The sequence below is a fragment of the Macrosteles quadrilineatus genome, unplaced genomic scaffold (genome assembly GCF_028750875.1).
Source record: "Macrosteles quadrilineatus isolate MER2022 unplaced genomic scaffold, UCM_ALF_1.0 Scaffold_1__1_contigs__length_201487025, whole genome shotgun sequence".
NCBI lineage: Eukaryota > Metazoa > Arthropoda > Insecta > Hemiptera > Cicadellidae > Macrosteles > Macrosteles quadrilineatus.
The window spans coordinates 25,441,838-25,466,356 of NW_026542594.1; the positions used below are offsets into that span (position 1 = coordinate 25,441,838).

Here is a 24,519-nt window from a genome sequence, read left to right on the forward strand (position 1 = left end):
ATTCCTTTTCAGCATTAATTGACAAAAATGAAAGTTTAAATGATGTCCAAAAGTTGCATTACCTAAAAGCTGCACTCACTGGTGATGCAGCTAATGTAATAAAGAACTTAGAGCTATTAGCTTCTAACTACAACGTAGCTTTAAGCTTACTTAAAGATCAGTTCCAAAACATTAGGCTTATCGTACAGCAACATGTAAGATCACTCTTTGAGCTTTCTCTCGTACAAAGGGACAACCCAACAAGCTTAAGGCACCTACTAAATAGCACTCTAACTCACATCAGGGCTTTAGAAGGGTTACAGATAAAGATTAATGAAAATGATCCATTCATTGTCCATCTCATAACTACAAAGCTTGACACATCCACACATAAGGAGTGGGAACTTTCAACCCTACCAAATGAACTTCCTACTTTAAAGGAACTTACAGACTTTTTAAAAAAAAGATGTCAAATGTTAGAAAACGTCAACCACAGCATTGTTCACACTAACTCAACGTCATTTCAACTCCATAACAAACCTGCCCATCCAAGACAACACTTGGCTCATCCTCATAAATCAAACACGAAAACATATGTTTCTGTCAAAGAATCCATCTGCCTCATATGCGATGGAAACCATCCTGTGTATCAATGCAGCGAACTTATTAAGGCTTCTCATGAAGAACGATTAAGCAAATTGACAGCAGCAAAACTCTGTTTTAATTGCTTAAAACCGGGCCATCGCGTAGAACATTGCAATTCTAGAGGATGTAAGCATTGTAATAAGAAACACAACACTGCACTTCATTACAACACATCAGACCCAAGGCTTAAATCATTACAACCAAAGAAAACTGCTACATTTAACAACAAGCAGGGAAGTAGTGATGACACATTAAATACCAGTACCACTACAACAAGTCTAAGTACTAATTTCCAAGGTGGAGAGGTTTTATTATCTACAGCATTGGTGGATGTTATAAGTCCGAGTGGAATTAAATACACGTGCAGGGCATTCTTAGACAATGGCAGCCAATCTAACTTCATGACAGAAAATCTCTGCCAAAGGTTAAAACTAAAGAAAGAAAATTCAAATGAATTAGTAACAGGTATTAACGAAGGAACAACTAAAACTACAAACAAGGTACAAGCAACATTTCAGTCAAGAAATTCTAATTACAAAGCAACTGCAACATTTTTGGTTCTTCCTAAAATAACAGGGTTACTTCCAACACACACTGTTAATACAAGTCAATGGGATATCCCTGGAAATATCACTTTGGCAGATCCCACATTCTGCAAACCATCTAAAGTTGATATTTTGTTAGGACAAGAGTTTTTCTTTGATCTATTGGAAGATGGAAGGATAAAGAATCAAAATTCACCAGTACTTCAGAACACAAAGCTCGGCTGGATAGTTGGAGGCAAAGTACACCATCAAAAGTCATCAACTGAAACGTCTTGTCATCTAACTACACTGGAAAGCCTTGATAAGAATATTCAAGCATTCTGGAAAATTGAAGAAGAACCTATAAAAAAGGCGACAATGACATCAGAAAATAAACTATGTGAAGAAATGTATGACAATTCAGTTCAAAGAGGCGATGATGGGCGCTACACTGTCAAAATGCCTCTGAAGCAAGATCCAAGTTCCCTAGGAGATTCCAAAGAATTAGCAATCAAACGATTTTATCAAGTTGAAAGACGATTAAAAAATAACAGTGAACTGCAAAAACAATACAAATCCTTCATGCACGAATATGAGGAACTTGGACACATGGAAAAGGTTACTGCAAATGAAACTGACAAACCAGTGTATTATTTACCCCACCATCCAGTTATTAAGGAAGCCAGTTCAACAACTAAATTAAGAGTAGTTTTCGATGCTTCAGCAAAAACTACAACAGGGATATCTCTGAATGACTCGCTTATGGTTGGTCCGACTCTTCAAGATGATTTATTTTCTATCCTATTGAGATTCAGGATTCACACTTACGTTCTGACAGCAGACATAGAGAAGATGTATCGACAAATCTGGATCCATCCAAGTCAACGAGACATGCTAAGAATCCTTTGGAGAGAAGACAACTCAAAATCTGTCCTCATTTACAGGCTCAATACAGTTACGTATGGAACAGCATGTGCTCCTTACTTAGCAATCAAAACTATTCAACAATTGGCTCAAGATGAAAGATCACAATATCCACGAGCTTCCAATGTAGTGATGAAAGACTTTTATGTGGATGATGTATTGACAGGAACAGACGACATTAATGAAGCAAGGGTATTAAGAGATCAACTGGTCGGTATGTTAAAGTGTGGTGGCTTCAATTTGCGAAAGTTTAACAGCAACAGTAACGCACTTTTAGCAGAGCTTCCAGATGATATGGTGGAAAGAAAAGCACATAAACTTCCCAACTCTAATGATAGCACAATCAAGACCTTAGGCATTTTTTGGGAATCTGACAAAATAAAGTACAAGTACATGTTATCAACAGATAATAAGGCAGCTTCTACAAGTGTAACAAAGCGAACTGTGCTCTCAGACATAGCAAAACTGTTTGATCCTTTAGGAATCATTTCTCCAATTATAATAAATGCTAAAATACTCATGCAAGACCTGTGGAAACAAAATATGAAATGGGACGATGTACTCCCAGAACAATTACACAAGAGATGGCTACAATTCAAACAGGATTTAACTTTGCTCAACAATTTTAATGTATCAAGATGTGTAAGAATGATCCAAACAGAGGGAACTTTTGAACTTCATGGTTTTTCAGATGCTTCTGAAAAGGCATATGGAGCAGCAATTTACTTGAGACACGAACTAAGCGATGGAACTGCTAAAACTACTCTTCTCTGTTCAAAATCTCGTGTAACACCACTGAAAACACAGTCACTTCCAAGATTGGAATTATGTGGAGCTCTACTCCTAACTGAGTTAATGTCAAATGTCAAAACCGCTCTTATCAACAAACATATTGAAAGGGTTACATACTGGACGGACTCTACAATTGTTTTATCCTGGTTAAATGCAGATGCAGCATGCTGGAAAACATTCATTGCAAATCGTATTGCAAAGATCCAGGATCTAAGTGATTATAAAGATTGGAGACATGTGCCAAGTCAAGACAACCCCGCAGATCTCGTATCCAGAGGTTTAACAGTCGACGAAATCATAAGATCTGATTTGTGGAATTCAGGGCCATATTGGTTATCGTTAGAACCTTGCAACTGGCCAATTACTTCCATAACACCTTCAACTGACATTCCAGAAAGAAGAAAGTCCACAGTTTCTGCTGCAATAGTTCAATCAAATGAAAAACAAACAGATAATGACTATATACTGAAGAAGTTTTCCAAGTTACAGAAACTGATTCGTGTCACCGCATATTGTTTGAGATTTATAAAAAATTGTAAAACTCAAGATTCAAAGATTGCAGGACCTCTAACACACGATGAATTAAACCACAGTCTTAAGCATTGGATAAAACATGAAAAGAAACGTTTCTTTCCTCAAGAACTACAATCATTGTCAAACTCAAAACAAATTCACAAGAAAAGCAAACTAATAACACTTCATCCATTTAAGGATGATGAAGGAATCATTCGAGTAGGCGGTCGACTAGCCAACGCAAAGTTAGATCAAAGTCAAAAACACCAAATTGTATTGCCTGCTAAATCCTATTTCACTCATTTAATAATTGAAAATGAACATATTCGCAATCTCCATGTGGGTCCTCAAACACTTCTATACATCATAAGACAACAATATTGGCCACTAAATGCCAAGAACATTATAAGGAAAATCATCCATAAGTGCATACCATGTTTTAAAACAAAGCCGAAATGCACACAACCTGAAATGGGAAACTTACCTGCACATCGAACGAATCCATCACAGCCTTTTGAGATTACAGGAGTTGATTATTGCGGACCGATATATTTACGGTCAAACCGCCTTCGAAAGTTTTCATTAATTAAGGGCTACATTGCAGTCTTTGTTTGCTTTACCACAAAGGCTATTCATTTGGAATTAGTATCCAACTTAACAACTGACGGCTTTTTAGCAGCATTCAAGCGCTTTACATCTCGAAGAGGCTTATGTAACCACATATATTCCGATAACGGAACAAACTTTGTTGGAGCCAATAACGAAATAAAGGAACTTTACTCCCTTCTTAAAAGTAATGATCATCAAGAACAAATCATAAATGCTACATCTTTTCAAGGCATCAAATGGCATTTCTCGCCTCCAAATTCACCCCATTTTGGAGGGCTTTGGGAATCCGCAGTTAAGTCCGTAAAGCAGCATTTAAGGAAGGTTGTGGGAAACGCCAATCTCACATTTGAAGACATGTATACTGTGCTTACAATGATAGAGGCGTGCCTGAATTCAAGACCTATAACTCCTCTGTCATATGATCCTAAAGATCCCCTTCCTCTAACACCTGGTCACTTCTTAATTGGGAAAGCACTCACAAGTTTACCAGATCCAGATTATACATTTAAGCCAGAAAATCGTCTATCACAGTGGCAACGATTACAACAGCTTATGCAACACTTCTGGCGCCGTTGGTCAAAGGAATACCTCTCTCAATTACAACAAAGGCAAAAGTGGTTCACGACTGCCAATAATATCAAACCTGGTCAACTAGTCATAATCAAAGATGACAATCTACCACCTTTAAAATGGATTACTGCTATTGTTGAAGATGTGCATCCTGGACTTGATGGAAAAACTAGAGTGGCTACAGTGCGAACCTCTACAGGAACATTCAAGAGATCTGTAAATCGCCTGTGTGTATTACCAATTGAAAATTGAAAAGGCCAAAGACAATCGATAAGACATTTTTTGTAAATAGTTTATTTTTTGTTATATATTTATTGTTGTTTATATTTTGTTGAAAGTGGTACTTTCAAGGTGGGCGGCATGTTCAATCTCCTAACAGACTGTTTGTAAATTAACATATGATTGAATTTATATTTGTAAAAACACAAACAAAAACAGTAGGTATTGTATTTTTTAAAGTTTTACAAGCAAGTCATAAGTTAAATAAAGTTTCATTTTTTATATGATTTCATGCAGTTTTCTAATACAAACAATGTTGGACACTCGACATTGTACAATTTTTAATGCAACTATTGCCATATTTAATCAAATACATGTTATTTCGTTCCATGTTTTTCAAGAGAAACTTTTAGAACTAAGGACAAAAAATCAAAGAATTAGTAGGATTTTGTTTTTATACATAATTTGAAAGGTTATTAACTGAGACATGTTAATTGACACTCTCTACGGTCCAAAGTAGCATAGAACAGCCTACGTAAAGGTTCATGATCTTTTCTAAAAATCACAAAGTCAAACATTCATTGCAGAATACAGGACTACACAGGCCTTTAATCTAAATAAAATTGTACTATTCTTATTTGAAATTTAATGAGATTGATAATCTGAAATGACAATAAATATGAAATAAAAAACAATGTTTAATGAACTTATGGCCATTTTATTTGAGCAAATACAAATATTTCAAAAAAATTAGGGTGTGGAAACCTAAATTGTTGCCATTTTGTCACTAATACTTGGTAGGTAGTTTAACCACAAAAATTGTTTAACAATAGCCTAACTTCTATCCACCCCTTATAACCAAACAGTAAAGCACAAATCATGACATTAACCCAAAAATAAAAGTAACAAAGTTTCGTTGACACTAGCGATCAGTGTCAACAGATATGAACTAAACATGAAAAACAAACTTCATAATTTATAATGGGATGAGAAGTCTACTTGTGTTAGTCTACGTCTAGACCCATCTTACTAATATTATAATACTTTATAATCTTAAAAAGTTGAGTTGATGTATTTTAAGTTCATACGTAAAACAATCTTTTGTACAGGATCTGAAATTCTTCCAATCAAAGAAGACCAAGAGAGGACCTCTAGTTGAGGGGTGGAGGGAAAACACCAAACCCATCATGTGCTCATACAAGGTGGTCCAGGCTAACTTTGAGGTCTGGGGTCTACAGACCAAGGCTGAGGAGCTGATACAGAGGGTGAGTTTGTGTTACTGACTGGAGCTGTAAGTTGAGGGGTAGAGGGAAAACGCCAAACCCATCATGTGCTCATACCAGGTGGTCCAGGCTAACTTTGAGGTCTGGGGTCTACAGACCAAGGCTGAGGAGCTGATACAGAGGGTGAGTTTGTGTTACTGACTGGAGCTGTAAGTTGAGGGGTAGAGGGAAAACACCAAACCCATCATGTGCTCATACCAGGTGGTCCAGGCTAACTTTGAGGTCTGGGGTCTACAGACCAAGGCTGAGGAGCTGATACAGAGGGTGAGTTTGTGTTACTGACTGGAGCTGTAAGTTGAGGGGTAGAGGGAAAACACCAAACCCATCATTTGCTCATACAAGGTGGTCCAGGCTAACTTTGAGGTCTGGGGTCTACAGACCAAGGCTGAGGAGCTGATACAGAGGATGAGTTTGTGTTACAATACAATACAATACAATATTCTTTATTGTTAATTCGGCAAGAATTACAATAGTGTCAATACAATAGTGAATTGTACATGTTAATTTTCATAAAATTCCTTTATTGAGTAGAAGGGTCTTGCGATTAGCCACTTCTTCAACTCCTGGTGTAGCTTGTTGCCAGTCAGGTCTCTCAGGTAGTCAGGTAGATGGTTCCTCAGCTTGCAGCCAGTGTAGGAAGGTTTTTTCTCCCAAAGAGTTGTTCGGTGAACTGGTAGTGCAAATTTTGAGCCATGACGGGTGTTGTAGTGGTGCAGGTCTCGGTTTCTTGGGGGGTTTATTTCATTCACATACTTTATAGATTCAAGTATGTAGAGAGACACCACTGTGAGGATTCCTAGGTTTGCGAATGCTAGTCTGCAAGTCTGTGGTGGGACAAGGTTGGCGAGGGCTCTTATGGCTTTCTTTTGAAGGACAAGAATTCGATTCATATTTTTTGTTGAAGTTCCTCCCCACACTGTCAAGCCATATCTAAGATGCTACTCTACCAGTGCGAAGTAAGCTGTTTTGGCCACGGAGAGTCCGCCTATGTATGTAGTTTATTCTTCTGACGACATATATTCCAGTACTGATTTTTTTGCTTAAGTGGTTGATGTGCTCTTTCCATGTTAGTTTGTTATCAAGGATAACACCGAGAAATTTTGTGTGGTTTTCTATTGTTACATCCTCTAATTGAGGGACTATGTCTTTTTTCTTACTGAAATTCAGAGTTGTAGTTTTTGTGGGGTTTATTGCTAAGTCATTGTTCTTTGAGTAGAGGATAGCTTTATTTAGGATCGATTTTGAATTAAGGTAAAGGTTTTGGGCTGTGTTGTCCTTGATCAAAATGGTTGTATCATCTGCATACATGATTGCAACAGCATTTTCACTCTCAATTTGTTTGGGGAAGTCATTAGTCAATAAGATGAATAGAATCGGGCCTAATACAGAGCCTTGTGGAAATCCTCTCGTCAGCTTGCTTTTTGAAGATTTAAAAACTTTCTGTGACTTCATTTGATGAGTTTTTCAGTTCCACGACTTGTGAACGTCCCGTTAGGTAGCTTTTGAACCATTCTAGCGCAGAGTTTCTTATACCGAGTCTTTCGAGTTTCTTGCATATCAGGTAGTGGCCCAGGCAGTCAAAAGCCTTACTGTAATCAAGGAAGATGGCGGAAATGTATTGTTCGTTTTCTATCTGGTCTAGGACGTACTCAATTAGTGCTGTTATAGCTGAGGATGTAGATTTATTCTTCCGAAAGCCATGTTGGCTGTCAGTTAAGAGTTTGTTATGATTAAGATGTGCCATTAATCTAGCCAGAGCAATTTTTCTATGATTTTAGAGAAACTGGAGATGAGAGAGATGGGCCTGTAGTTTTGAGCATTTTCAGTTGGTCCTTTTTTATGTTTGGGGTATATTTTACTGACTTTTATGGCGGATGGGAATTTGCCTTCTTTAAATGATTTATTTATAAGATAAACCAGAGGAGAGATGAGTTCTTGAGAGCAGGTACTGACTGGTGCTGTAAGTTGAGCGGTAGAGGGAAAACACCAAACCCATCATGTGCTCATACCAGGTGGTCGAGGCTAACTTTGAGGTCTGGGGTCTACAGACCAAGGCTGAGGAGCTGATACAGAGGGTGAGTTTGTGTTACTGACTGGACCTCTAGTTGAGGGGTAGAGGGAAAACACCAAACCCATCATGTGCTCATACAAGGTGGTCCAGGCTAACTTTGAGGTCTGGGGTCTACAGACCAAGGCTGAGGAGCTGATACAGAGGGTGAGTTTGTGTTACTGACTGGAGCTGTAAGTTGAGAGGTAGAGGGAAAACACCAAACCCATCATGTGCTCATACAAGGTGGTCCAGGCTAACTTTGAGGTCTGGGGTCTACAGACCAAGGCTGAGGAGCTGATACAGAGGGTGAGTTTGTGTTACTGACTGGAGCTGTAAGTTGAGGGGTAGAGGGAAAACACCAAACCCATCATGTGCTCATACCAGGTGGTCGAGGCTAACTTTGAGGTCTGGGGTCTACAGACCAAGGCTGAGGAGCTGATACAGAGGGTGAGTTTGTGTTACTGACTGGACCTCTAGTTGAGGGGTAGAGGGAAAACACCAAACCCATCATTTGCTCATACAAGGTGGTCCAGGCTAACTTTGAGGTCTGGGGTCTACAGACCAAGGCTGAGGAGCTGATACAGAGGGTGAGTTTGTGTTACTGACTGGTGCTGTAAGTTGAGGGGTAGAGGGAAAACCAAACCCATCATTTGCTCATACCAGGTGGTCCAGGCTAACTTTGAGGTCTGTAGTCTACAGACCAAGGGTAGGGAGCTGATACAGAGGGTGAGTTTGTGTTACTGAATGGGGCTGTTAGTTGAGGGAAAAGGGAAAACACCAAACCCATCATGTGCTCATACAAAGTGGTTTAGGCTAACTTTAACTTACTTGGTAATGTAATTCATAACTAAAGACAAACTTTTAAAAGGTAGTTTTTAGCTCAGTATAAGGTCAGTTTTGTTGAGAACTACCAAAAATAGTTTTTTGCCATACTGCAGCAAAAATAGTTGTTTTTAGTACATGCATTACATGTCTAAAGTAGCATTTTAACTCTCCAGGGGGTAATAAGCCTTTTTAGTCCCTAGGGACAGGGAGTAAAAGTCAGCTGTTGTAATCAGTTGTACATTTATATTGTAAGCAATTACATTGGTCAAAATTATTTATCGACTGATTTTTTAGGTTTGGTTTTAGCATATTGTTACATTCTTGTCAATTATTGACAAGACAATTGATTGATAGTCTGACATATCGATGGTATAATACAGTAACACAATCGTAATAGACAAAATGTTTGGATTAAATCATTTACTAAACATTTGCTTATTTTCATTAGCAGAATTGAAATTAAGTTGAATTTGTTTTGAAAGGTTGTCTTTACATGAAAAGTATTTTGGCTTTCTAGCTTAGTTTCTTAATTAATGATGATTAATGACAAAAAATATAGTTTATCACAAAGTGTCTTTTCAATTCTCTCTTATTTTCTGGGGTTGAAAAGCGTCACTTTACACCCGACTGATAAAATATACTATTAAAGTGTTTTTCAAATTTTCAGTCAATCCGAGAAATCCTTTTGCTTGGTCATCGTCAAGCGTTTGCGTGGGTTGACGAGTGGTATGACATGACGTTGGCTGATGTAAGGATTTACGAGAGTGAGATGCACCGTCAGACCAATGTCAAAGTTACCGAGGACCTCCCTAGTGTTCCTACGACTCCAAAGACTCCTCCAAAGTCACCAAAGTCTCCCACCCAGACCACATCATCTTGGCTGTCATGGTCATAAATTTTAAATTTGCTTAGTTTTACTACATTTTAAATTGAAATAGTTTAAAATTGATTAAATGCATGTAAAAAACAGCAAGAAATTTTGATTTTGGTTAAAAATGTAGGTAAGTTAAAAATGGTTAAAAGGTTAAAAATGGTTAAGTAGTGATAAGTTAATAATAATATTGAATGTAATGCTAAGTTTTAGTTGGCTATTGTTTGTGTGCGTTTGCAATTAAATCACTATATTTATTTGAAATGGAACAGTTGACATCCAATTTTAAGTAAAAGGTCCTGTGTATTAAGTATTAGAAGATAATATTTATACTAAAGGTGGTATAGCTCAATATTTTATTGTTATCAAACAAATTTCATTTTTTACAATGTTCATATACAGTATAACAAATACTTGTAACAACTTTTAAGCAATCTTCATATTTTTATTCTAGGCTACTCACTTAAATATTAACTGTTAAATATGTATTTTCTGTTTTGTAAAAACAATAACTTTGAGTGAGTAGCTTATTTTTGTACACTGAAGTAAGTACAAATAAGAGTATTATTTTATTTTTAAGAATTAATTTCTTTTGTGAATTTCCCATATAGGGAATAAACTATTATTAACATATTTTATTAGCATTTGCTTAAGCTACTAATTCCAATAATATGGTTATCGTTTGATCGGCATTGCTGGAGTACCTGTTTTAAGGGGTTCTTTGTAAGCCGGGATGTTGAAATCTATTTTTTAGAATAACAATTTAGTCTACAAGCTTCAAAATTTTAGAGGTTGGAGGTGAAATTAGACCCAGAAGTGTATTATAGGCCATTTGAAAAATGATCCAGGCTAAAGAGGCAACTGATCTTAGTCAGTAACAGCTATCATATCATTCATTCATCACTCATCTCTGCTTAAACACCCTAGTGTATCAGAGTCTTATAAATCTAATATAATGTACATTTAGCTAGGTTAGATAACCCAGCTACTTCTACATTAGCGTCACAAATCTCAATCACAATGTCCCACAAACAACTTTAGTTTTGGGTCCCGCTGATCTCAAACAAAAATTTTTTAGTACTTTCTCCATATTCTATGGTATAGTGGGAAAAGTACAAATTTAAATTTTGTCAACACTAATTTCAAATTTTATCAATACTTGTTAGAGATAGGACAAAAGTTATGAGCACTAAAATTATGTATTTTTGTGTCTTCTTCAACTTTCGTCCTAACAATATTTCTGTATTTCACATGAATATTTAGCATAGTGACCGTTTTCAACGGTTAGTGAAACATGGTCTAAAGGGTTAAAATAGGTCGCCATTTTCCAAAATTGTGGCTGTATCACAGCATGAATGTTAATTTTTGATATGTTGTTACTGGGTGCTAGGCCTACACATATGCAACGTTTTCCCATTTGGGGAATTAATTCCACCTAATACCCTAATATAACTGGGCTACAGGTTACATTGAAAGTTAGTATTACAAATACTTGGAGGTACAAAAATACCTCAAAACACTTGTAATAATATATTTACTACACTTAATACCGTTTTCTCACATTCAGTGGTGATCTTACCATCTTTTATAATATGTATTTACAATTTTGTGAGTAAACAGTATAAGTGTAAATATATTATTACAAGTTTTATTTGATGTATTTTTGTACTTTCAAGTAATTAAATAACACATACCAACTATGCTGATCAAGAAGTTATTTATTACAAATACCAACATAAAATGGGTACTCCAGCGAATATGCATGATGACTTTTGGATACTGAAGAAGGCAAACATCCCATCATTTAGTTTTTTTTTTCCAAAAACAGTTATAAGTGACTAAGCTACTCACCGAGTGTGCTAATATGTTTTCTCCCTTATCTTTTATTGAGATAGATGGGGAGACACGATGTTTACCTATAAGGTTGGCATTTTCAACAGACATCTATAATTGACATCAACATACACTATCAGTGGTTCAATTTAGCTATACTAATTTTATCCTATAACTGACTTCAAAATTAACTTAGATGAAATATAATTTTCCTCACTGAACAAAAATATTTAACTTGGGAATTAGTTTTGCAACATGTAGTATAGTAATGGTTGAGTATGGTTGGTCCATCTCGTGTATTTTATAAACTATTCAAAAACTATTTATTCACCAACCTTTGTTGATAAATTTGCTCGCATTTCCCTACAAATCATATGAACTGTTATTTATTTATTGTTTGGTTAACATTTTAGTTACATCACAGTAATCGGGGTAAATATGGTTCGTTAATATTATTTTAAATTAATTTATTTTATAATGTAAGTTTTAAAACAATTATTGATGTTGTAAAACAGGGTATTTAAACAGATTTGTGTTAAGGAACTTATGATTTTTTAATTTAACTAAAAGTATATTTTTGATTTGCTTAAGAATTCTTTCACCTGTATGCCGTAGTACCATTGATTCATTTGTAAGTTCGACGATGCCATCTCATAATTTTTTTGCATAGTTTTAAACAATTGTGATTTATTGATAGTTTTCAGTCAAATAATTTAAACTTAAATCTGTATATTTACAGGAGCCAAAAAGTCCCCTTACACAATGTTGCAGTACGTAGTTCACTACTGTTATAAACACCACTGATCAGCAAATAGTCATAAGTGCGAGTAGTAACGGTGGAGAGAATGAAGCCACCCTCCCTTCCCTGACCACCGCCTCGGCCATAGAATACCAATTTAATTGATCTTTAGTGTAATGGGACTTTTCGGCCACCCTGTAAATAGTGTGATTAATTTTACTGTAAAACACTAAATGTCTACAAAAAAATTATAAAATGCTATAACCTATTTGATCTCCCCCTGTAAAATAAAGTAGGCACTCTTTTACCCAACATTCAATGAACCGGCTCTTTCACACCTTGACTGGTGCCTTACTCGACTTCTCTTCTCTTAATCTTATTTTTGTTACTTTACAGTGTTAAATTTTATTTTTTTTACTTGCTTTCAGTGATATTGTCAAAAAAAGTTAGATTATACAAATGAATCACACAAAATTGCCACAGCACTAATTGTGGTATCTACTGAATATATCTTAAAATGCTTCTTGGTCTATAAGATCAAACAATCTAGTCTACATGGGTTAAACTGTTTAAATAGATATGGTATTAGTCATTAATAATAGAGCTACACAAGTCATCCCACTCCATTATTTACACACCATATTACGCTTAAAATACACTCAAAGTGTGTTGCTATTGTTGTTAAGTGAATTTATGTGTTTCAAATATCTACATGGATTAGGTTCTTGAAAAAGAACTTCGATAATCAATAATATGTATGACATTTTTAGTCAGCCATCATTAAAAATAACATAAATAATTTATATGTAAGATTTCGGTGTATTCAACATAAACTATAAATTAATTAAATAGAATACAATAAGTTCAGAAAAAAAACTCCCTTCACAGAGTTTAATTAAAGGCCCTGAGCCATTGACCTCACATGTATTAGCCTACTTCTTGTTATCCGACCCTGAAAAGAATCCCTTGGCAAGCTCTACATTTGAACCATACACTTGCCTACAAGGTATAAACACCCCCCCCCTCCAAAAACACTAATAAAATAAAATGTGTTTCCTAACAAGGGAAAATACACAGTAGGGGAGGGTGGGCCACAATGGAACAAAAATTACAAAACAATTTTTGGTTTTTCACCTGTTTGGTTAACAGCTTCAGAAGATAAATGTACTTAAAGAACAACCTTTCCTGCATACATTACATATATTTTTAAATTGATAATCAAATAGTAACTGATTTTTATGGACTGTTTTAAAAAACCTTACTCGGTGTTCCACTGTGGCCCAATATAGGGCCACAGTGGAACAATGAATTAAAATGCAAAAATACAGTAAAATAAATGTTGTTTATTCACCACAAATATTACACATGCAAGAACTAACATTTTCAAATGCTTTTACTCGTAATTAGTTCCCAGTGCGCAAGTCAAAATTCACTTTCTTCCTCTTAACATATTGATGTCTAAAAAAACAGCTAGTCAAGACTTTGCCTATTGATAAATTTCCAAAAAAGGATATTTTAATGGAAAACCCCTATAGTTGGGTCTCGAACTAATAAATTAATACCATATAATAGATAATATTTTTTGTTACAATAAAATACATGCTATTGGGTGACAGTGGAACAGTTCCATTGTGGCCCGGCATCAACTGTTTCATTGTGGCCCATGTCTCTTTGATAAGAAAAACTAACCCTAATTCCACTTCAGAACTTTGTACAAATATGCTAACCAGTCTAAAAGTTTTAGAAAGTGTTGTTCTTTAAACTGGTATGTGACACTTATCTCAAATAACTTCAAATACAAGTTAAAGTTGTGAAGAAACAACCTGGAAAAGTTACTTCAAGATGTCAAAAACAAAATATGAATAATATCTCTTCCTTACATGGAGGCAGCCATTTGCACCAATGAACTAAGGGTGAACAAACAGTTTTGGAGTTCACTCACAGAGTGCAGCAGTTGGCAGACTAGACAAATAAAAAAAAATATAGTTGTTCCACTGTGGCCCACCCTCCCCTACCGTAGACTTATTAAACAAATTTCAATCTACGGGTGAGGCAGACCCTGTACACATACTTTTACAGGACACGTTTTCACCTAGAAACGTGAAATAAAATTATTCCCCCCTAAATCACATTTAAAAAATCCATTTAAAATCAAGTACTTAGAACATGGTCCAAGCACAGGGTGTTCCAGAAACGAAGGTCAGTTCTATTTTCACCGAAATGTTGTTCCAAGCAAGACCTTTCTAAAAAAGAACAATGGGATATTGGTTGACATAAGGAAATTTTGAGATTTGAACACGTGACCTTTATTTCTGGATAACCCTGTGCTTGGATCTTGTTCTAAGTATTTTAATTGGATTCTTCGTATGTGATTTAGGGAGGAATAATTTTATTTTATGTTTCTTGCTGAAAACTTGAAGTTCATGTTAAGTAACCATAGAATGATGTTCATTTTATTATTGTTACCTGTACAGAGGTAGTACTCAAATGTACCCTTGTTGTTGAATGTTAAAGAGTAGAATAATGTTGATTGTTTTGTTACCTGTTTTTTAATGACCATTTACAAGTTTGCTTTGAATAATTTTCATAAATAAACTGATCAATGTGAAAATGTTAGTTTTCTACACCTTTTCTGATTTGTAATTTAATTATTGTTATTCATAATTTACTTAACACACTGAAAAGCAACATACAAATTTTAACACAAGGCACACAGTAGAGTTGTTTAATGTAGGTTTTATTAGGTTTAATCGTAATGTTATTTTCTTCTGATCATCTTTGCTAAGATCTAAGATTATTATCAAGACGTATATCCCATAAGTCAACTACAAGTAATAAAAAGCCAAGTACAAGCAAAGTAGCATCAGATCCTGAAATCCAATAAGGTTTTCTCACTCCTGGGGTCCTATTTTTAAAATGGTTGAGAGTTGAGTCAATCATCAACACTCAACTCAACCAACAACAGGATTTGGTATATTTGAAATCCAACAGTTGAGAAGTGAGTTGGTAGTCACTAGTTGAGTGACTTGTTTGAAAATGAAAGCGGCAACACAGCTTGAAATACAGATGACATCTTTTTGAACCAATCACAGTGCAGAGAGACTTGCGAGCTTCGATCTAACCTCTCAATCTAAATGCTGGATCCTTTTTCAGCTAATCTCAATCTGCAATATTTCGAGACACTGAGGTAAACTGTCAGCTCCATCCGTGAGCGATTTGGAGATTGAGGTCTTAATCTTAGTGATTGATTGAAAAAGTACCTTTGTTTAAGTATTTGAAACAAAATTGACTATGGTGGCTTGATTTAGGCTATAGCTCATTATAGGTTTTCCCGTGACAAATTATTTGCTTTCTTTGTCTCTATTTAAGAAAAAATCACATTATTTTCGTTCACTTCATCGTTTTGTTTCATGTTATTTTTAATTGTGTTAGTGTTTGTTCAAGCTTTAATGGATATTTGCCGTTGAACTGAAAGCATACAAGGCCGTAGCCAGGACAAACTTTAGGGGGGGGGGGTCAGGCCAGTGGTGGTTCTAGGACTTTGTCAAGAAGCCCGGGGGGTGTGGAACACCCCCCAATATAAGAGGGGGGTCTGGTAAAATTTTTTTATATTTTTAAAGTAGTTTAGTGACTTTCTAAAGCAATCTTTAACGCCTAAAACTGTCTTCAATCGTAAAAAAAAACTCCCATTTAACCTATTGTTTGTCATAAGCAAGTAGACATTTACAAATTTAAACTGTGAGGATTGCATTCATAAATTTCTAACCACAACTGTAGGCTACGGCTATATCCTCCTAAAAACAGTTTGGTACTACTCCCTTGGAACCGCCATTAGGCAGGTCATGACTGTGGATAACAGATTTAAGCACTTTCAAACACCAATTCCCATGCTACCTTAAAATATAACAGGATGATAAATCTGTTTTGTTTGAGTATTTTTGTTGAACCTTCGTAGTTTTATTACTTCTTTAATAGATCAGATTTATTAATATAATTATGATATGAAATATGAATAGTTACTGCAAAACATAATAAAACATAAAATATAATCCTCTGTTGTGGGTTCTATTTTATAATTTAACTTGCACTTTTTAAACCTAGTGTTAATTTTTACTACTAAATTCGGGGGCCCCCAGGGGGGGGTTGACCCCCTAACCCCCTGGCTACGGCTTTAAAAGCATATACCGTAGCTTAAAAAAGTCCACTCAACAGCTCAATAGGGGGCGAGTAGTTTTGGTTGGATAAGTTAACTGTCAATCTATTGGAAATACCCCCGCTGCAGCAAACCTGCCGACTAAGCAAATTTCCATTTGCCTGGATTGATTTTCAATTAATCTATTAAATTAACATTTATGTTTAACGAGTACCTAGGTTAGCTGCTACAAGGAAACTAATAACAAGTGTTTTTTATTAAAATATCAATAACTTAGTATGAAATAAATGAATCCACCAAGTTTGATCAAAATATATTCATAAACAAGCCAACTACAACATTTTACACTATTCTCCATAAGTATAACATGGGTATAACCATTTTTTGAATTTTCTCCGTAACCATTCACCGTACAAAAACACTTTGATATACTAAATTATTTGTTTTTTAAGCTCTTTAAAAAGGTCTGGAGAAAAATTTATAAATTTTGTGTTTTAAGGGTAAAAAATGAGAAAACCCCATTTTTACCCCATTAAAAAAACCCCGTATTCATAGTCCGATCATGCTGGTTCGCGAACTCATTCAATTTTATCCCGCCTTACACCTTCAAACCAAATTTTATCAAAATCTGACAAAAATTACTCAAGTTATCGTCCGGACGGACACACACGCACACACACATATATATATCTAATATATAAAATTCTCGTGTCACAGTGTTTGTCTGCAAACTCCTCCGGAACGACTTCACGGATCGTTATGAAATTTGGTGTGTAAATTCTGTAGGTATGCGAATCGGACGTAAACTATTTCCCGTTTCGAAATTCTTAAAAGGGCTCCGCCCCAGTGGCTCTGGAGTTTCCCATGTTAACCTTATGAGAAATGGAATTAATGAATCTTAACAGCTGTTTCAATTAAACAAGTTGGTTCTGTTCTATGATGTTCAATAGCATTAAAGTTACAAGGATTACCAACAGGGTGCAGCACTATTATTTCTTTTACATTTATGACAACAGCTAATTTGCAACCAAAAGGTGAGTGAGCGTAGCGAACGAACTTCAACCTGGAGGCGAGTGAGCGTAGCGAACGAGCTAACCTGAAGGCAAGTGAGCGCAGCGAACGAGCTCCAACCTAAAGGTGAGTGAGCGTAGCGAACGAGCTCCAACCCAAAGGTGAGTGAGCGTAGCGAACGAACTTCAACCAGGATGTGATTGAGCGATGCGAACGAGATCATCTTGAAAATTAAACGTAACGGTACTTTCTTTCCATCGGTCTGTCTTAGGGGAAACCTATAACTTAGGCGATACGAAGTTCGCCGGGTCAGCTAGTACATATATATAAATTTGAACGAATGGTGTTTTTGGCCTCTGGGGACATCAAAATGAAAAAGTAAATCGGTCCCGGGCCGCTAGGTCTTACCATGAGAACTATGGTAATAGCTACCTACTTCCCTATAGGGAAATTCGCTAATACGAAACGATAGGAATGTAAGTGACTCAACAGTCAACCATTTCAAAAATAGGGCCCCTGGAAATTTGTGAGGTTAACATCAATAACTCAATTTGTATAAGAATGTCTACATTGGGCGTTTTCACACTACACAGCACGTCGCCAGCACTGCAACAGCAACAGCACGGCAACGGCAGGGGTGCTTACACACTTGACAGCAACGACACGTTAAGAGCACAGCATTTTTACTGCAGTCAGCTATTAGATTTGGTGGAAGCAACATGGCTGATTATAATCGAAGATTATATTTATTATATTTGTTGTACTTAAGACGTAAGCGTCGGTCAGAAAGAAAGTGGTGGGTTCACACTGTTTTGAAAGTGCGGTATGTTGATGGATAACTACAATTTATTTGAGAAGTTAGTTTGTGATCCAAAGAAATTTTTCAATTTCTTTCGTATGAGTAAACCAACATTTGATTATTTACTGACAAACAGCATGCACCTTGTACTCAGGCCAGGGCTGTGATGTACTGTACTGACTGACACTGGAGACTACTGACAGACGGTGACTGCACGGCAACAGCGACGTCGGGGGGCCAGCAGCTCGCCGGCATGTCCCGTCGCGACGCCAGCACGTCACCGTCACAGCACCAGTGTTTAAGCTTTCATATGATAACATTACCGACGTCGACGGGCCAGCGCTGTGCTGGCGACGTGCTGTTGACGTGCTGTGTAGTGTGAAAACGCTCATTCGGTACGCATTTTTTATTTTTTTATTATAGGTATCTCGAAAACTATCAAATTTTTTTATACTATACTAAATTATAAAATTGAAGAAGATTAAATTTTCTACAAGAAAAGTACATACTGTGTTTATTTTTCTTAAACAGATTACGAGTTATTACTTATTTAATCAATATCTATTACAATACTCCTTTCATAAGAAATACATGTAAATTAGTATGCAAAATGGGGCAAATCCTATCCGCCCAAAGGAAATATAACCGATATTCTGGAAATCTTGACAAAATTTCCAGTAATTTGACACATAAATCATAAAAATTCATCCAAAATTAAGGCGAGGGTGAGGTAATAAAAATTTTGTGTTTTGTTGTTTTTTTATTAAGAATGATAAAAAAAAACCCTCAAATCATCCCGTTTTTAACGCTCATAGTCCGGTAATTAAAGAGAAATATATAGCGGAGGTTCAACAAAATTAATTCAAAAGGTTTTTCAACGGATTTCATTAGTTTTATACCTCCTCACAACACAAAAAAAAGTCTACCAAAATCTGACTTGGGGAAGTACCTGAATAATGGTATTTAAATTAAAATAATAATCGCTCCGTAAAAAAAACAGATAAAAATATTATTGCTATATATAGGTTTTAGTATATCGTTTTTAATGTTTTGAAGGGTGGGGAAACTAAATATGCAACTTAAAATGTGATTTGACGTCATTTTACACCGCAAAATGGCCGCCAAAATCGATTCATGGGGAAAAAACTAAAATAAAACTTACTTCTAGATAATAGTGTGCAGTATATCGAATTCAATGTTCACAAGGGTGGCAAAACCAAATATACAACTTAAAATATGATTGTATCTAATTTAAAAGCATAAGATGGAAGTCACCAAAATACTCTCCATGGAGGAAAGTTGAAAAACTTACCTTTAGAAATAAATAACTTCTTGATCAGCATAGTACGTATTATTAAATTTATAAAAAGTAAATAAAAGAAGCGTCTTTAGAAATAGCCTATCTTTAGAACTAGGTTTTAGTTTTCGATCTTAGCTTTTATAAAATACCAGTAAACTAACATGCAACTTAAAATGAGATTTCACATTATGAGACAGTAAGACGGGGTACCGGGGCACATGGATTATTTTTACATAGGATACTGTATTAAAATAACGGTATAATAGTGAAGAAATAAATCGATTTCAATGAACACACTTTTTAATACAAATACAGCCGACAATTCATACTGCTAATAATATACTGTTAAAATTGACTGAAGTGTTAAAAAATAGTCCCACATATCTATCATTTGTCACCTTTTTAGAAACTGTTACTCTGAAATAAATTACTATGTTACTTCAATATTTTCACTCAAATCAAGGGTTTGCCCATTTGTGCATGTGATCCCTTTACACTGACCACATGCCAAGTTGCATTGAAGACCATTTTTCCTGCAAGAACATGTATTTTTGGAACACATCCCACTACAGTTGCACTTAATTATCTTTAGTAGAGCCTCTGGTGCTGCAGGCTGTTCCATTCGGTGTGGCTTCAATATGGACTTGTTAGCTGTGTTACATAGAACCCAGCCCCACTGTGTCGCATCAATCTTGATGCCTAGCCATGCCTGAACTTGATGGTAAACCCGCTGGCTATGAAATCTGGCCGCATCTGTTGTTGGTGGTAGGCGTTCAGGGGGCATATAACTGGAACTTGAGGCTACCTTTTCCGTGAACTTCAAAGCACGTTCAGAGTTCAAATCAGAACCATTCTTGCAACCATATATGGTTGCAATGGCCTTATTACCAGCCAGCTCAATTTCCTTACGCTTGACATTTTCAATCATGAACAATTCAGCGATTTCCTTCAGATTGTGGTATTTGTTCATGGCTGAAAGTTTTCCAATTCCCCAGGGTCTCGATGTGGTATCACATCCGGAAAGAGCGTGAATAAAGAGTAGGGAGCGACTCAGGTTAGGATCAAGTTCTCTTTTCATTTTGGATACATCTATCAGCTTCGTGCTAGTTTGGAGATAGATAGTCTCATGATTAATGACTGATAAGTGGTGTTGTAACAGAATGAGGAGGTCTGTATCATCTCCTACAACTACTACAGGCTGTGACAAAGCAGTTGTGCAAGCAGTCATTGCTATATCATAATCAGCATCACCAGATGAGTGAGTGACTTGAATCCCTTCTTGCTTTGTCATCTCTGATCCCAGGAGATGAAGGAATTTCTGCTTGTTGTTTGTGTTGGCCAGAAATGACTTCTTCTTCATTTTTAGCAACATATCTGGAGTGAAATCCACATTCACACCCACCTCACTACCACTCCTCCTTTGATGAGTTTCATCCTTAGTAGAAGGTCCATCGCTATAGCCGTCAAACACAATAAGAGAAGTATGATAATGTTTTTTAACAAACGTAATATATAGCTGGCAAATATTTGCATATGATGTCGACTTTGGCCATGGTAAGCGCTGTAAGAGAGCACCTCCATCGATGATATACATAACTACATTGATAGGCAGTTCCTTTAAATCACACGCTGGCACCATCTTTACTAGGCCGTTTAGTAACTCAGACTTGGTGGCAAGGCGCATAAAGAGTTTGTTGTCAAAAAGGGATGAAGGATACGAACATAACTCATATTGGAACAGTGTCTGAAGATCTATGGTGCCAACCCCTGCAATAAGAAGCCGCTGATATAGCTGTGCCGGATCAATCTGAAGCTTTTCACCATCAACACATACATAAATGGAGGAGGCTAAGTTACTAACCTGCTGTCTTTTCTTGAATGTATGTTTTGTAACTGACATTCCCACCATAGATTCAAGGATAGAATCACCAATTACCTCAGCAGAGTCAACGTCTACGGTCCTTTCTGCTATCACCCCATGCGACAGGCTTCGAAGCTGCTCAGAATTCTTGGAGAATGGTTTTCTTTCTTCTAGATAATCAATGATGGACTGCAGGTCTTTGGAATCACGGTTAAGCCTGGCCTGCGTAAGATCTTTGTGAATGTGTGACTCCTCTGACCTTGAGGCACATGTAACCTCCTGCATGGCTTTATTTACTTCAGCACATGCAGGCGCAGATAGTAGCCAGGTCAGACTGGTTGATTCTTCGAACCCACGTCCTCTAGTCAGACCACCAGCCGATTTCACACTTCCCATCAAGACCTGTTCAATGAAAAGGTCACTAAATATACCTGACCAGTAACTATCACTGCGGCGCACGACAAACAGTCCTTCCAAAAATGAGTTATAAACAGCTGGATGTGTTACCTCCAGATTGTCCATCTTTTCCAGGTACAAAACAAGTGACTTCACGTAGTTGTTGTGACCTGATGCAGCTAGATATGGTAGCATGTCATGAAGCGATTGAAGATAAAGCTTCCAATTACCAGTACGAGCAGATCGGATGAGTGAACGGAGTATGCTCACCATACGCATGTACATGATCCAGAGCTTGGCTGTGCGGTATGGTGCCATAGAATTTGACCATTTTTCTGCAGTTAAAAGTAGCTGTGAAATTATATCGGAATTGAGGGCCTCATATAGACACAATTGTCCTGTATTAACCTTTGACATCAGCTCACCAGCACTCTCAAGAAGGGAAACGCCTTCCACACTTACTTCCTCCGTAGCAATTTCATCCAATTCATCCAGAACTGTATTCATAATGAGTACACTATCAGTTGCATCTCCTTCAGTACTGAACTGGGCTTCGACATCTTCAGCTAATAAACTGAAATGTTCACTCAAAGATGAGAGTGACTCCACAGGCTTATCCTCACACATTTTAGGTACAGGAATGTTGTACATTTGCGATGTAGCTATGGTATTGAGAGCACTGTCAACCAGAAAATGAGCACGTACAGCTCGTGCAACTGCTTTGCCAGACATAATCTGCTCTACACTTCCCTCGGCATAGACTTGAGAGATGATCTCAGCCAATCCAGATCCATCCATCAAGCTCCCAATTGCACCCAGGAAACTCATCTCAGTATGAAAACCTCCCAAAACTAAAATTATCTGACGAAGAGGGCTGTCAGTTGGTTGCGATTCGATTATCATGTTTGCAATCCACCATAGCTGCTGGTCGAATGTAATGATTGGTGTTACTCCATTTCGTTTGGCATGATCAGACAGGTACTCTAGGGTCGATCTGACACATGTTGGGTCACTTGGTGTTAAATTAATGAGGGGTAGAAAGAACTCTGAGCTCTTGCCAGGGTGTGGCATGTGTGAATGTAGCATCTTCATGCATCCAGACCACAACGGTCGAGGCTTAGGGAAGTGCAATGATACTCGCCATAGAATGTCAAGTTTGCTATTGTTATCGTCATGACTGACCGCACGAAGTTTTGTATAAATCATTTTGTCCTGAATTCTCTTAGGGTTTAATTGTGGTACCAGTTTAACTTGGCAGATCTTCTTTAGATCATCCATTGTTACCTTCAATCGGGGTACCTTCCGTGTTACTTTCAAGGCTGGCGTACATGTTCCCATCTGGCCCATGACATGGATTGTACCATAACCATCTAGAGTTTTACTGGCATGGTCTACATTATCAGCCTGGTATTGCACAAACGTGTTTGCAATATCTTCAGTTAAGTCAACACCCTGAGAAGTAGCTGCATTTTGCCTATACTTAGTAGCTTCTGTGTATGACGAGCAGAATCCAAGTTTATTTACCATGTCAACCAGATCACGATGCCCATATTTGTGTTCTAGGGTAACACTGAGTCCTACTTGAAGAGGGGGAAGAAACGAACGTGGGCATGTTGATTGCATTATTGCCTGGCCAAATGAGGCAATATGAAGCTTAGAGTTTCGACTCTTAATAATAGTTTCCAGGAGGATGCGCAGCGAAGATGGAAGATATTCAAGATTTCTATGTATTGATGACATCTGATCACTGTCTGGGTATTCCATGTCATGTTTGTCCATATTTTTTATCTCTGATCGAATGTATTGGCCCACGGTTTTGATCAAGCAATCCATGTTGGTTATATCTGCATTAGCAGTATTTACATGTGCCTCGTGTATTATATTGTTCACATTCTTTGTAAGAGTGACAATGTTAGGTTGTTGCCTAGCTGTAGTAATAGACACTTTATTCCCATAATGCTTCAACAGCTCACGTTTCAACTGAGCTGTAGTGTACAGTTCATCATCACTTAGTCCACTCCTCAATTTCATAACTGAATGTAAATCATTTAACGTTATAGTATCATCATCATTCTCCTCTAGGTATGAAATGGCTGCCTCAAATGCTGTTAACTTGGACATATTCTTTGGTCGACCGAGTTTCTGTTTCTTCAGTTGACCTGGTTTGCTGTATGCCGCTGGTATATTTATTCCTGACCGAAAATGTGAAGCACAATCTCGGTGATATATAGCTTTTTCAGCAGGGAGGTCATGTATAGCCAAAAGACGTGCCTGTACTGTCTTTGCCCAGTCGTCTTTCCTCTTCTCACATTGCGCTTCAATGTTCTTCTGAAAATCAAGCGTCATCACATGGCTCCATTGAAGTATATTTCTTTCAGGATATTTATGTCCGCCATGTTGATCAACAGACACACCACATAGAAAACAGTCAGTTTTAAAACTGAATGGTGTTCTCTGTGATCGAAGTGTTTTCTCAGTTGTGTCACTTGAATCACTACGTCGTTTCTGTTGACCCTTCAATGCTTTAGGGTTGATATGTTTCTTTCTACACTCCTTGTGTACAAAAAGGTAACAGTTCTCATCGTATATGATGTCTGGCACATATAGGTTGCGCAGTCTATTT

The 24,519-nt window shown here is 36.9% G+C and overlaps 1 protein-coding gene across 1 annotated transcript in view; it reads left to right on the forward strand.

Annotated features, from left to right (window-relative positions):
• The window catches only part of LOC129005297 (cytoplasmic phosphatidylinositol transfer protein 1), a 57,752-nt gene extending 42,765 nt beyond the window's left edge, over nucleotides 1-14,987 (forward strand). Inside the window, exons 7-8 of the mRNA XM_054434158.1 lie at nucleotides 5,885-6,040; nucleotides 9,601-14,987. Of these exons, the coding sequence (XP_054290133.1) occupies nucleotides 5,885-6,040; nucleotides 9,601-9,828 (384 nt within the window). The 3' untranslated portion in view covers nucleotides 9,829-14,987. The remainder of the gene's footprint in view (nucleotides 1-5,884; nucleotides 6,041-9,600) is intronic.
• The last annotated feature ends 9,532 nt before the right edge of the window (nucleotides 14,988-24,519 follow it).